The 13,270-nt window shown below is 49.4% G+C and overlaps 1 protein-coding gene across 2 annotated transcripts in view; it reads left to right on the top strand.

Annotated features, from left to right (window-relative positions):
- The window catches only part of CYSTM1 (cysteine rich transmembrane module containing 1), a 108,000-nt gene that overhangs the window by 5,230 nt on the left and 89,500 nt on the right, over window positions 1–13,270 (top strand). For both annotated transcript variants that reach the window (XM_082454329.1, XM_082454328.1), the window contains exon 2: window positions 9,162–9,371. In XM_082454329.1, the coding sequence (XP_082310455.1) occupies window positions 9,162–9,371 (210 nt within the window). The remainder of the gene's footprint in view (window positions 1–9,161; window positions 9,372–13,270) is intronic.

Raw genomic sequence — 13,270 nt, 5'->3', positions numbered from 1 at the left:
ACTGCAGCCTCTGACCTTGGCCCAGACACCAACCCTGCTGCCACCCTGTCTTCTTTGAGCTTTCCCAGAGTTGAGCGCTCACCTGGTATGGCTCCCACAGGGTTTCCCCATTCACCGGAATGCAGCCACGTGCCTGGAAGAGCACTCTTAGTTCAGCCCACCCAAGACCTCAACTCCCATCCTCTTCTTGAGTCAGCACTACACTTCCCCCTTCTCAGCTCTGCTGGGGAGCCCTCTATTCCCAGGAGAGCTACCCGGAGGAGAAGGCCATGTCCTCACTGCCTCACAGGTGGGAAGGGATAGACATGAACACATCTGCAAAGGCTCTTCTTGGCCCCCCTTTAATCCCAGTGAGTCTTCCATCCCACACTATTTATTGGTTATGACTTTGTGCCAGGCACGGTGGCAGAGGTCGGGGAATACACAAATAAATGAAGCCATTCCTGCCCTTAGAGAGCCCATGGTGTCTGATGGAGGAGTTTATTCTTTAACTAATTCTTTCACCAAATGAATGAGTCCCTTTGCTAACTGCTAGGGAGACAGCGAAGAAGACAAGCACAGCCCCAGCCATCCTAATAATACCACCTTGTAGACCCACAGTCCGTAGGGGAGACAGACATTAATCAAGCCATCTGGCAAATAGAGAATTATAAGGCATGATAAAGAGAATCACAGGATGCTTGTGAGCACGTGTAAAGGGCCGGGGCGGGGTGTGTGTGCCTGTGTGTGTGTGAGGAGGGGGGGAAGACCGGCTGAGGGGGAGGGGCAGTAGGAGGGGACTGACCGGGACCCAGGCCTGGCAGAACCTGGTACGGTGCTTATCTTCCTCCTGAAACATGACCCCAGAGCTTCGAGAAGGCCCCTCCCTGTACCCTATCCCTCACCCCCACACTCAGGAATTCTGCCAGCCTCTCTCTCTGAGGATGCCAGTCGCTTTTCCTTGCCGCCCGTTGGTGGCAGGAGGCCACAGCGCCCCTTGTGGCCACTGACTGAAGTTTCCAGGACCGTGGAGGGGTGGGGTTTCAGGCTGTGGAGCCGCTGTGTCCCAGCCTCCTGAGCTCCACCAACTAGCCTCAGTCCTTGGGCAGAGCCTCTCTCTTGCGCCTCTTGGTGTCACCAAAAGGGACCTCCAGGGTGGCCTGACTGGGAATAATGCCAGGCTCCCTCAGCTGACACACAGGTGCCTATGCGGCTGCCACGGGTTAGCCAGCAGCAGCCTATGGTGGATAAGGTGGCCTAGACCCACAGGCGGCTGTGCCTCTGCATTTGCTTCCTTTTGTCTTTACAGATGTGGTGGATGTTACCTCCTGTGTGCTCCACATAGTGAGGCCAGAGCCTGGGATCCAGGGGAGTGCTTTACACACCTGCTTCCCTCTGTGGCCCACGCCTTTGGGGATGTGGGTCTCTTGGCCTCTCCCTCTCTCCTCTGCCAGCCACTCCACATTCACGGTGGCTACAAAGCTTGGTGGCTGGATTTGGTTGCCCCTGAGACCCAAGCACAGAGAAAGAGGCCACTTGCCCTGCTGGTATCATCGTCTCTGTGGAGAGGAAAGTTTGAAAATCCTCACTGGAAAGCCAGAAGCAAGCACTGAGCAAAGGCATGATCCTTGTTAGCACTTTCTAGCCAGGCACACATCCCAGCCAGGGCACTTGGGCCTCAAATGGCAGGGCTGCCCGCCTGCCTGAGTTTCTCACAGGAGGAAGGTGAAACAAGACCACCTTGAGCTTTTAGATGTGGAAGAGCTAAGGCTAGCAGCAGGACCACCTGGGGCTCCAGGCAGGGGTAGGGGCAGAAAAGAAGAACATTCCATTCCTTAGAACCTGGTGGGCACCTTTCTCCTCTCATTAGGATGACTGAGCTCCTCTTTAAGGTATTATAAATGTTCAAGGAATTCTGACTCTGTTAGGTTGGACGGCATTAAGGTATCCTGGGTAGATGCTGGGAACACAGCAAGGGACACGTAATAATAACAGTAACACTACCATGTATTGTGCACTTAATATGTGCACTCTGAGCTCCATGCACTGCATGAATTTTATTATTTAATCCTTACGACTTTCTCAGAGAGAACTGCCGTTGTCATCCCCATTTTATAGCTTAGGAAACTGAGGCTCAGAGAAATGAAGTCATTTGGCCAAATTCACACACAGCTAATTAGGATTAAAACTGAGGTCTGTGTGCCTCCAGGGTTCACACCTTCCTTCCCTCCTACAGATCATCCCCCAGAGCCCAGAGCTGGGAGAGGGAAGAGCACTGGAGAGAAGGAGTGGGTGCCATGCTGGCCTCCGCCCTTGGTCAAGTTCATCCTGCCTCCACACAGACTGTCTTCCTGTGGCCTTGGGGATGGTGGCCTGAGGATGGGCAGTGAGGCCTCCAGATGCCAGGGCAGGAAGGTGGCTGCTCACCCATGTCTCTGAGGGCTGAGCTCCCCAGATACCTGGGCTTCCTGATCTGCTCCCCACCTTGGGCCTAGGTGGTGACTTCCCAGAGCCTGGCACCTGGCAGGCAGGCGGTCATAGGATCGAGGACACACGCTTGGAGCCAGAGGCGCCTTCTGAGCTCAAAGCCAAACACGAACACATGGGCAGAGAACCTGCCACTGAAGCCACTCATTTACCACGTGTGCCCAGAGCTTCCCCTGGAAGCTCTACCACATCCCTTCGTCCCAGAGCAGCCCTGGCTTCTGTGTTATGGAAAGGTGTGGACCTAGGGAGGGAATGGGGCGGGGGCAAGGGGTGCAGAACTTCTGCAAACAGGATGTGGTGCCAGAACCCAGAGCTGCCCTCCCCTCTCCAGAGGAAACCACAGACCTTCGGGAAAGAGAGTCGCCGCTTGCCCAGAGTAGCCAGGGGGAGGGAAGGGGTTCATTATGGGGATTATTACATTCAGTCCTTAAACCACCCTAAAAAGGTGCTATAAATTATTCATTTTACAGAAGAGGAAACCGGGATCAAGGTCTTTCCCAGCTGGGAAAGCTGGGTCCCTCATCTGCCAGGTAGTCCCCTGTTAACTGCTCTGCTGCACCATCTCCATGGCCTTTATCAGGTGATGGGAGTGGGGGGCAGGAGTGGGGGTAAGCAGAAGAGAAAGGGGCCCTAAACTCCAGGACTTAGAGAGGGGAGAGGCAGCCTCAGGTGTACATAAGGTGTTTGACCTAAAGCACCAAGGTGACCGCCACTCATTGGTTGACTCCAGTTGAGCCCCTTCCACATGTAGGTCCAGCGATGGCAGCATCCCTGTCCTCTGGCAGGTGAAAGGGGACAGATGCTTTACCAGGCGAGTACTCTGGAGACAGCGTGTGGAGGTGTGGAGGGCCAGCCAGCCCAGCCTGAGACGGGGAGGGATCAGCAAGGCTTCCTGGAGGGGAGTCCTAAAGAAAGAGTAAAAATTAAATTAGGGAGAGGAAGGGATGACCGGAGGTAGGGGCAGAGGGGACCACAAGAGCAAGGCCCAGGGAAGCCTAAGCCCTTTGAGGGCTGCTGAGAAAAAAGCCCTTTGAGGGAGTGAGGTGAGCAGAGGCAAGAGGAGAGGGTGGATGGGCAGGCCAGAAGTCACAGGGTTTCCAAGCCCAAGGAACCTGGGACAACCAGACACCCTCCCACAATCTCCCTGCGGACATCGCTGCGAACCGGACCGGGAACATTCCAGCCTAATCAAAGCTCAGATCGGGAGCTCCAAAGGCTCCACACGCTGGGGCCGGCCTCCCCCAGGGAGCTTGCCCGCTCCCTCAGGCCAGGCCCCAGTGGGGGCTAAGGGGTCCTCAAGGATTCAGACCCTAAGAAGGCTGGAAGTTTTCCCTCTCCAGAATCTGGGGGGAACTGGGTAGGGATGGAGCGGAGGGGAATGGAAATGGAGCCGGAGGGAGGGCCCACCTGCCAGACAGAAAGATCCTGCCTGAGGAACAGGACTTCAGAGCCGTCCTGGTTCTCAAGGGGCCCCTGCTCAGGCCGGTATTTCGGAAAAGGGCTGAAGGGCAGGATTTCAATCCCAGCCTGAGCCCAAGCCTGTGCTGCCCTCTACCAGGCCCAGCCTCGTCTGCTCTCGGCTTAAGGGGGGACACAGGCTAGGATATGGGAGCAACAGCCCCCCAGCCCTGGAAATGGGGTGTCAGATGGCCAACTGGACTGCAGATTCTGTTGTCTGTTAGTCATTTTTATTTCTTCATTAAAGCTTCCATTCTTTTACTATGTAAAGAGCATCATGCTTAGGAAAAGAGCTAAGGGATTGGAAGGGTATGGGGACAGAAGTCTTAAATACATTACCTGATGTCACCAATTTCAGCCTAAGAGAGAAGTGACCCCCTATCCTCTTTATACACTGGAGAACTTCCTGCCTCTGATCTCCCAGCTCCCTTGGTCTTCTCTCCACCCTGCCCCCCACCCCGCCCCCTCACAGAGAAGCAGGTCTCTGGCATTGGCAACAGTTAGAGACAAAGAAGCAGTGAGAGGAAAGGAAGAGAAACCAGGCTGCCTCAGGGTAAGGGGACCCCATCCCACCTCACAGGCTGGCAGGACACCACTTGCTGGGAGTGGGGGTGGGGTGGGGGAGGGCGACTCTCCCTTCCAGGACCTCTGAGCTTCCTAGTTCAGGTCCAAGGACCTGGTGTCATTATCAGGGGGACCAGGCCAGGAGGAAACCTCCCCCAGCTGACCTGGTTGACCTTCTTCCAGAAGCTGGCCAAATTCTTTGTATGGCCTTGTCCCCGAGGTGTCATCAGTAACAGTAGCAGCGGCCACAGCAGCAGCAGCAAAGGAGATTATCTATGGAGGGTTGGCTAGGTGTCTGCACTGAGCTCCCACATTTTTCATTATCTTTTGAAGTCCCCACAAACCTCAGGAGAGTTTAATAACCCCATTTTACAGATGAGACAACTGAGGCTCAGAGAAGTTAAGTGACTTCCCGAAGTCGTATAGTTACTAAGTGACAGTGTCAGGACTCAAACGTGGTCTCACTGACTCCAGAGGGTGAACGAAGCTGGACTGCCTCTTCCCTTCCCCCACCACGCCCGCTCACTCCCAAACCCAAGGCCTCACAGGGCAGCATCTTCTACACTCTGCAGCCCTTCTGACCTCCTCTTCCTCAAGCTCAGTTCTGCCCCAGCTCCTGGCCCACCTTTGCAGAACTGGGTAGGGAGCAGGATGGTTCTACTGCTGGGGTGGAAGGGCCCGTGCACCCTGGCGCGTGGGAAGGGGCCTGAGCTCAGCTTGGCCCACTGACTGGCTTGGCCTGGCCAGCAGGCATCACTCACATGTCAGAGTAGCCATGGTCACTTTTGTTAGTCGAGATGACTGCATTAGAGAGGGAAGAGGAGAGAAGGAGGGGCCCAAGCCCAAGAGGACAGAGTGGGTGATCAGGGACCATAAACTCCTGGGGGCACAGGTGAGCGGAGATTTGTGGCTCAGTCTGACACACCAGGCTCTATAGGTGCCCTCAGCACCCACCTGCCCCGGGGGGTTCTCTCCCCGCCTCTCCACTGCTGCCTGCTCTGACCCCACCATGCCTGGGGCACCAGGGACCACCTCCTTCACCTCCCAGGAGCCCAGGCTCTGGAATCAAAGGAACCTGGGTTTGAATCCTGGGACCCTAAGCAAGTTACTTTATCTCTCTGGGTGTCAGGTCCCTTAACTCCAAACGGATAGAACCTTGTGATAAAGGAGCTAAAGAAAGAATGTTTAATAGTAGTAACATTAATGTTTATTCAGCACCCACTGTGTGCCAGGATGTTTCATGTATTATCTCACTAAATCCTCAAAACCGCCCTAGGAGTTCAGTGCTATTATCATTGCCCCTATTTTATAGGCAAGGAGGCTGAGGCTTAGGGGAAGTAATTTGCCAAAGCTGGCAAGCCACAGAGCTGGGATAGGCCTCCAGAGTCTGTGCTCTCAGCTACCTCCATGTGTGATGTGCCGCTGGCTTGAGTGTTTGGGCCCTCAGATCCTCTGGCTTGCTTCCTATTCCACTTTGCAGAGGGGCTGCAAGAGTCCCTGGTAACAATGGGGAATGCTGACCTCAGGGGTTGGCACGCTGCCCAGGATCCCCTTCCTAGGCCTTTTGGATCCAGTGACAGACTTCTCCTGGTCACCTCCCTGAAAAGCTCTTCTTCCTTCCCCAGGGCTGGGGCTGGGGATCTGCTATGGTGTGGGCACGTCCCCGGGTGACGCAAGTGAGGACAGCAGATGTCAGGAGGATCCTGTGTACTGGGGTGCATTTGTTCTGAATCTTCTCGCATCTGACCACTTACTTGGTCCAGGAAGGGCCTGAGGTTCCACTGGGTCAACAGATGAGGAAACTGAAACTCAGAACTATTAAGTGATATGTGCAAAGTTGCCCATCATGTGCACGGTGGAGGGAAGATTGTGGAGCCAGGTGGCCAGAGCCCAGAATCAGAAGTCTTGACCCCAAGCTCTCCTCTGTCAGGGGCAGCCTCTCTAATTTGATAGTTTGGGGCAGGGGCAGCCTGTTAATGGGCCCAGGCACTGCCTGTATTCACACATGCTGAACTGTCAGGATCCTGAAGCCCTGTTCCTACTCCCATTACTCAATAGGGCCCTCATTCATTTATTAGGTTGACAATTATTTATTGAACACCTACAGTGTGCCAGATCCTATACTAGGCACCAAGGATGCATTGGTGAACAAAAGCGGACCCGGTGCCTGCTCTCATGGAGCATACATACCAGTGGAAAAGAATCAAACAAATATGTGTCCAGTTACAAATTGTGATACACGCCAAGAAGGAAAACTACAGCTGATTCTAAGGCAGAAAAACAGCAGGGGCATAAATTAGACTGGGGGGGTGGGGGAGAGGGGCAGCGGGCAGGAAGACCTTTTGGAGATGACTTTTATATACGAACATAACCAATCAATCAGCCAGTTGATTAACCCAGACCAGAGAGGTGGTCAAGTTCCACATGCTATGATTTCCAGAGTAAGGAGGTTTCCATTCGGCTTTCCTCTCCATCAAGGAAAAGTGCGGTTGTCTACGGCAGTTTTGCCATTTGCCTTGAGATTTCAGGTCCCAGTGACCTCAGAGTACAAGTGAGGGAAAGTATAATCTGACTTGGTGTTTTGGATAAAACAAGAAGTGCTGGGTACCCCCTCGCCCAGATCGGCTCCGGCCCCTGCCTCCCCACCCGCCCTCAGAAGTGCGGTGCTCTGTCGCCACCTGGTGGATGTAACAGAACACGCACGGGGTCGCCCGGCCTCCCGGGTCTGGGGTAGGATACGGAAAGCGGCTTCCTTCGGGCGGAGGCTGAAAAGGAGGCAGTGGGTTTGGATGACTTCCTGGCAGGGGGCGGGGATGGGGAGAAGGAGCGAGGGTGGATGGAGAACTGCTGCTTGAAAGTCAACTGACTGGAGACCGACAATGGCCCCATTGTGTCCGGAGCCTTGACCTTGATTTCCTGCCACTGTCGTCTCCCGGCGTGGCATCACCCGGGGCTGATTGGCCCGGAGTCCGTTCCGTGACAGTGGGCGGGCCCCGGGCTTGGATGGCGAGCACTGGGCTCCCCTGGGGGCTGAGACACGCGAGTGGCCCTGTCCCCCCAGGAATCCCAGGGAAGGCGGGTGGGGCAACGGGCCGACGCCTTTCAGAAGTCATTTCCTCCTTGCTACTCACAGTCAGGAGTTTGGGGGCAAGAACTCGGGACTTTCTTTGAAAAGCAGAGCTACCTTATGGTTAGGGACTGGGATCTGCAGTCTGAGAGACCCAGCTCCAAATTAGGGGATCCCTGGACACAGCCTTTAACACCACCCACCCTTTTCTTCTTTCTTTCTTCCTTTCTCTCTCTTTCTTTCTTCTTTTCTTTCTTCCTTCCTTCTTTCCTTTCTTTCTTTCTCTCTCTCTCTTTCCTTCTTTTCTTTCTTTCTTTCTTTCCTTCCCTTCCTTCCTTCCTTCCTTTCTTTTTCTCTCTCTCTCTCTCTTTCTTTTCTTTCTTTCTTTCTTTCTTTCTTTCTTTCTTTCTTTCTTTCTTTCTTTCTTTCTTTCTTTCTTCCTTTCTTTTTCCATTCTCTTCCCTTGGTTCCTTCCTTCCTTCTTTCTTTCTTAGCACATACTGGGATACACATTCCCTTTGTAAAAAATATTACACAATACAATGAAAAGTTACAGCTCCCCACCTTTGTCACACTCACACCCTCCCCCGAAGTGGGGGTGGGGTGGGGGAGGGCGACTCAGGTAACTGCTACTGTTAGATTGGTGTGTGTCCTTCCTGACCTCATTCAATGAATTTACATGAGTCTGTACATATGAAAATATATGATTCCTTGTATGTACTCTCTGGGCCTCAGTTTCCTAATCTGAAAAATGAGAATGAAAATAATAGTAGTTAATTCTGAAAAGTTACTGAGAATGTTACCTGAGATAATTCATGTGGAGCGCTTGGCTCGGCACCTGGCACACAGCATCTGTGACTATTGTTGTCATCATTCACCATCATTATTATCATTATCATTGGGACCCAGACCCAATTCTAAGGTCTGGATAGAAGCCCTGTCTTCCTCCACAGCCTGCTCTTCCCCCTCCCCCTTCTCCCTCCTAACAGCCTGTGATAAAAATCTGTGTTCCCTAATGCCTGTGTTTTTTTAAAACTAGAAAGAGCATCTGGTGTTTTCTGCATGTTCTCTCCTCCCCTTCCCTTCCTTCACCCCACCCGCCCCTTCCCTTCCATATTTGACCTAGATGTGACTGCTCACCCCACCGCAGAGAGAACATTCCATTCTGTGTCAGAAGAAGAGAGTTTCATGGCCCATATGGTGCTGTTGGACCCACAGTGTTTGTACATAACGGCTGTCTGCTGGGTAGGGGTAGAGCTAGTGGCTGAAAGGGGGCAGGGTGGGGGGCGGCACACTCTGTGAAAGAGCACATAGTAAAGCAGGTAAGTAAGCAGTAGGGTCAGCTGTCAGAGCAACCCAGGGTGTGGCCAAGGGCAAGTCATTTCACCTGTCTGAGCCTCAGTTATCTCACCTGTGCAATGGGGCTACTAACAATAGCCACCACATTCAAGTGCTATGAGGATAACACGGAACCTGTGAAGGGACTTGGTACTGAGAAAGCCAAATAGTAGTTATTATGTTGGAAAACTAAGTGTCATGTTTATTTAGCATTTTATGTTTGCAAAGAGAATTTCTAACTTCCTTTTTTCTTTTTAATATGAACTAGTTTTTGCTGCATGGAGAAGGAAGTTTGGTCTGGATTTACAAGTCTCAGGAGAAAGGTAAATGCATTTTCCTGGGCCTCTGTTGAAGCAGCCAGGTGCCACTTCCTGGAGCTGTTGCTGGTCCCTAACATAGCCACAGAGAGCATCAGGATACAGGACACCGAAGGACCTCACTGTTCCAGAGGATGCAGCAGAAAATACGTCAAACCCATGTGAGTAAGACGAGGCCAAATCACCCATTCCACAAACAGTCATGGAGCAGCTGCTTCGTGCCCAGCCCGTACTACAGAGCCCTGCACAGCTGAGGGTCCCTGGAATACAGGGGTTTTATTGGGGAGGGGGGAAACTTACTGCACATACGAGCTAATATTTATTCAGTGCTTATTAGATGCCAAGTATGTTATAAGGACAACAAACAAGTCTTAGATAAGATCTTTGTCCCCCTATAGCTTGTGTTTTATTGTAATTTTTTTTTTTTTTTTAATTTTATAGCTACTTTATTTATTTATTTATTCTTTATTTTTGGCTGTGTTGGGTCTTCGGTTCGTGCGAGGGCTTTCTCTAGTTGCGGCAAGCGGGGGCCACTCTTCATCGCGGTGCGGGGACCGCTCTTCATCGCGGTGCGCAGGCCTTTCACTATCGCGGCCCCTCCCGTTGCGGGGCACAGGCTCCAGATGCGCAGGCTCAGTAGTTGTGGCTCACGGGCCCAGCTGCTGCGTGGCATGTGGGATCTTCCCAGACCAGGGCTCGAACCCGTGTCCCCTGCATTAGCAGGCAGATTCTCAACCACTGCGCCACCAGGGAAGCCCTATTGTAATTTTTAAAAATTTTATTGAAGTATAGTTGATTTACAATGTCATGTTAATTTCTTCTGTACAGCAAAGTGACTCAGTTATACATACATACATACCTATATATATTCTTTTTCATGTTCTTTTCCATTATGGTTTGTGACAGGATATTGAATATAGTTCCCTGTGCTGTACAGTAGGACCTTGTTGTTTACCCATCCTATATATAATAGTTTGCCTCTGCTAATCCCAAACTCCCCATCCTTCCCTCCCCTACCCTGCCTCCCCCTTGGCAAGCACAAATCTGTTCTCTATATCTGTGAGTCTGTTTTTGTTTCATAGATATATTGATTTGTGTCATATTTTAGATTCCACATTTAAGTGATATCATATGGTATTTGTCTTACTCTTTCTGACTTACTTTGCTTAGTATGATAATCTCTGAGTCCATCCATGTTGCTGCAAATGGCATTATTTCATTCTTTTTGATGGCTGAGTAGTACTCCATTGTATATATGTACCACATCATTATCTATTCATCTGTCGATGGACATTTAGGTTATTTCCATGTATTGGCTATTGTAAAGAGTGCTGCTTTGAACATAAGGATGCATGTATCTTTTTGAATTAGAGTTTTGTCTGGGTATATGCCCAGGAGTGGGATTGCTGGATCATATGGCATCTCTACTTTTAGTTTTTTTGAGGAACCTCCATACTGTTTTCCATAGTGGCTGCACCAATTTACATTCCCACCAACAGTGTAAGAGGGTTCCCTTTTCTCCACACCCTCTCCAGCATTTGTTATTTGTAGACTCTTTAATGATGGCCATTCTCGCTGGTGTGAGGTAGTTCCTCATTGTAGTTTTGATTTGTATTTCTCAAATAATTAGCGATGTTGAGCATCTTTTCATGTGCCTATTGGCCATCTGTATGTCTTCTTTGGAGAAATGTTTATTTAGGTCCTCTGACCATTTTTTGATTGGGTTGTTTGTGTTCTTTTGTTGTTGTTGAGTTGTATGAGCTGTTTGTATATTTTGGAAATTAAGCCCTTGTTGATCGCAACATTTGCAAATATTTTCCCCCAGTCTGTAGGTTGTCTTTTCGGGTTTTTTTATGGTTTCCTTTGCTGTGCAAAAGCTTATAAGTTTGATTAGGTCCTGTTTGTTTATTTTTGCTTTTATTTCTATTGCCTTGGGAGACTGACCTAAGAAAACACTGGTACAATTTATGTCAGAGAATGTTTTGCCTATGTTCTCTTCTAGGAGTTTTAAGGTGTCTTGTCTTATATTTAGGTCTTTAGTAGCTTGTGTTTTAATGGTGCTTCTATACATGTTACTTTCCTCTGCTTTTTTGGGGAGTGTTATACGCACATTAAAATTTATCTTTTTGAGTGTACACCTCTGTGAGTTTCAACAAACACAGACATGTAACCACCATCACAATCAAAATATAGAATATGTCCCCCCTCCAAATTTTCCTCTTGCTCTTTAGTGGTAAATAAGGCCTCCCCCCAACCCCAGCCACTGGAAACCACTGATCTGATTTTGTCCTTATAGTTTTGCCTTTTCCAAAATGGAATCCTACAGTATGTAGCCTTGAGTCTGCTTCTTTCTTTTATCTTAATGCTTTTGAGATTCACCCACATTGTTGTACATATCAGCAATTTGTCCCTTTTCTCTTTAACTTTTCATTCTAAAATGTTTCAAATATAAATTTTTTTTAATTAATTAATTTATTTTTGACTGTGTTGGGTCTTCGTTTCTGTGCGAGGGCTTTCTCTAGTTGTGGTGAGCGGGGGCCACTCTTCATCATGGTGTGCGGGCCTCTCACTGTCGTGGCCTCTCTTGTTGCGGAGCACAGGCTCCAGACGTGCAGGCTCAGTAGTTGTGGCTCACAGGCCCAGTTGCTCCGCAGCATGTGGGATCTTCCCAGACCAGGGCTCGAACCCGTGTCCCCTGCATTAGCAGGCAGATTCTCAACCACTGCACCACCAGGGAAGCCCCTCAAATGTAAATTTAAAAGAATAATAGTGTGGGAATTCCCTGGCGGTCCAGTGGTTAGGACTCAGTGCTTTCACTTCTGTGGCCTGGGTTCAATTCCTGGTCAGGGAACTAAGATCCCACAAGGCACATGGCCAAAATAATAATAATAATAATAATAGAGTGAATACTTTTAAACCTACCACCTAGATTCAATAATTGTTTGCATTTTGCTGTACTTTAAAATAACACCTATAACAGGCATATATTTGCTGAACCATTGGAAAGTAAGTGTAGATACTGACACTTCACCTCTAAAACTTCAACACATATCATCTAAGAATGAGTGATGACCATACGTCATCACACCTAAGAAAGGTGACAATAAATTCCCAAGTGTCATCTACTATTCATCCATTTGCAAATTTCCCCAATTTCAAAAAAGACTTTTATAGTTTTTATCCACTTGCTAGAGGGTTTTTTTTTGTCTGTTTTTTGGGTTTTTTTTTTTTTTGCCTGAGCCCAGCAGCTTGTAGGATCTTAGCTCCCCGACCAGGAATGGAACCCTGGGGCCCCAGCAGTGAGAGTGCCAAGTCTAATCACTGGACTGCCAGGGAATTCCCAACTAGAGTTTTATTTCTAAACTTTTAGTTTTGAAATAGTTATAGACTCATAGGATGTTGCAAAAATAATAGAGTCTCATGTACCCTTTAACCATCTTCCCATAAAAATGACATCTTACATTGAGCTGTAGTAAAATATCAAAACCAGGACACTTGCAGTGGTACATTACTGTTAACTAGACAACAGAACTTATTCAGTTTTGACCAATTTTTAACCTGCATTCATTTGTGCGTGTCGGGGGGGAGGTGTATGTTTAGTTCTATGCACTTAAATCCCAAGTAGAGATTCTTATAACTACCACCACAGTCAAGATTGTTACTGTTGAGCAGAAGCAAGAAGAACTACAAACCTGCAGCCTGTGGAACGAAAACCACATTCACAGAAAGATAGATAAAATGAAAAGGCAGAGGACAATGTACCAGATGAAGGAACAAGATAAAACCCCAGAAAAACAACTAAATGAAGTGGAGATAGAAAACGTTCCAGAAAAAGGATTCAGAATAATGATAGTGAAGATCCAGGACCTCAGAAAAAGAATGGAGGCAAAGATCGAGAAGATGCAAGAAATGTTTAACAGGGCTTGCCTGGTGGCACAGTGGTTAAGAATCTGCCTGCCAATGCAGGAGACACGGGTTCGAGCCCTGGTACAGGAAGATCCCACGTGCTGCATAGCAACTAAGCCCGTGCACCACAACTACTGAGCCTGCGCCCTACAGC

Source organism: Balaenoptera physalus, assembly GCF_965194825.1.
Source record: "Balaenoptera physalus genome assembly, chromosome: 3".
Taxonomy (NCBI): Eukaryota; Metazoa; Chordata; class Mammalia; order Artiodactyla; family Balaenopteridae; genus Balaenoptera; species Balaenoptera physalus.
The sequence above is the reverse complement of the archived record's forward strand: the minus strand, read 5'-3'. Positions and strand labels throughout refer to the sequence as shown.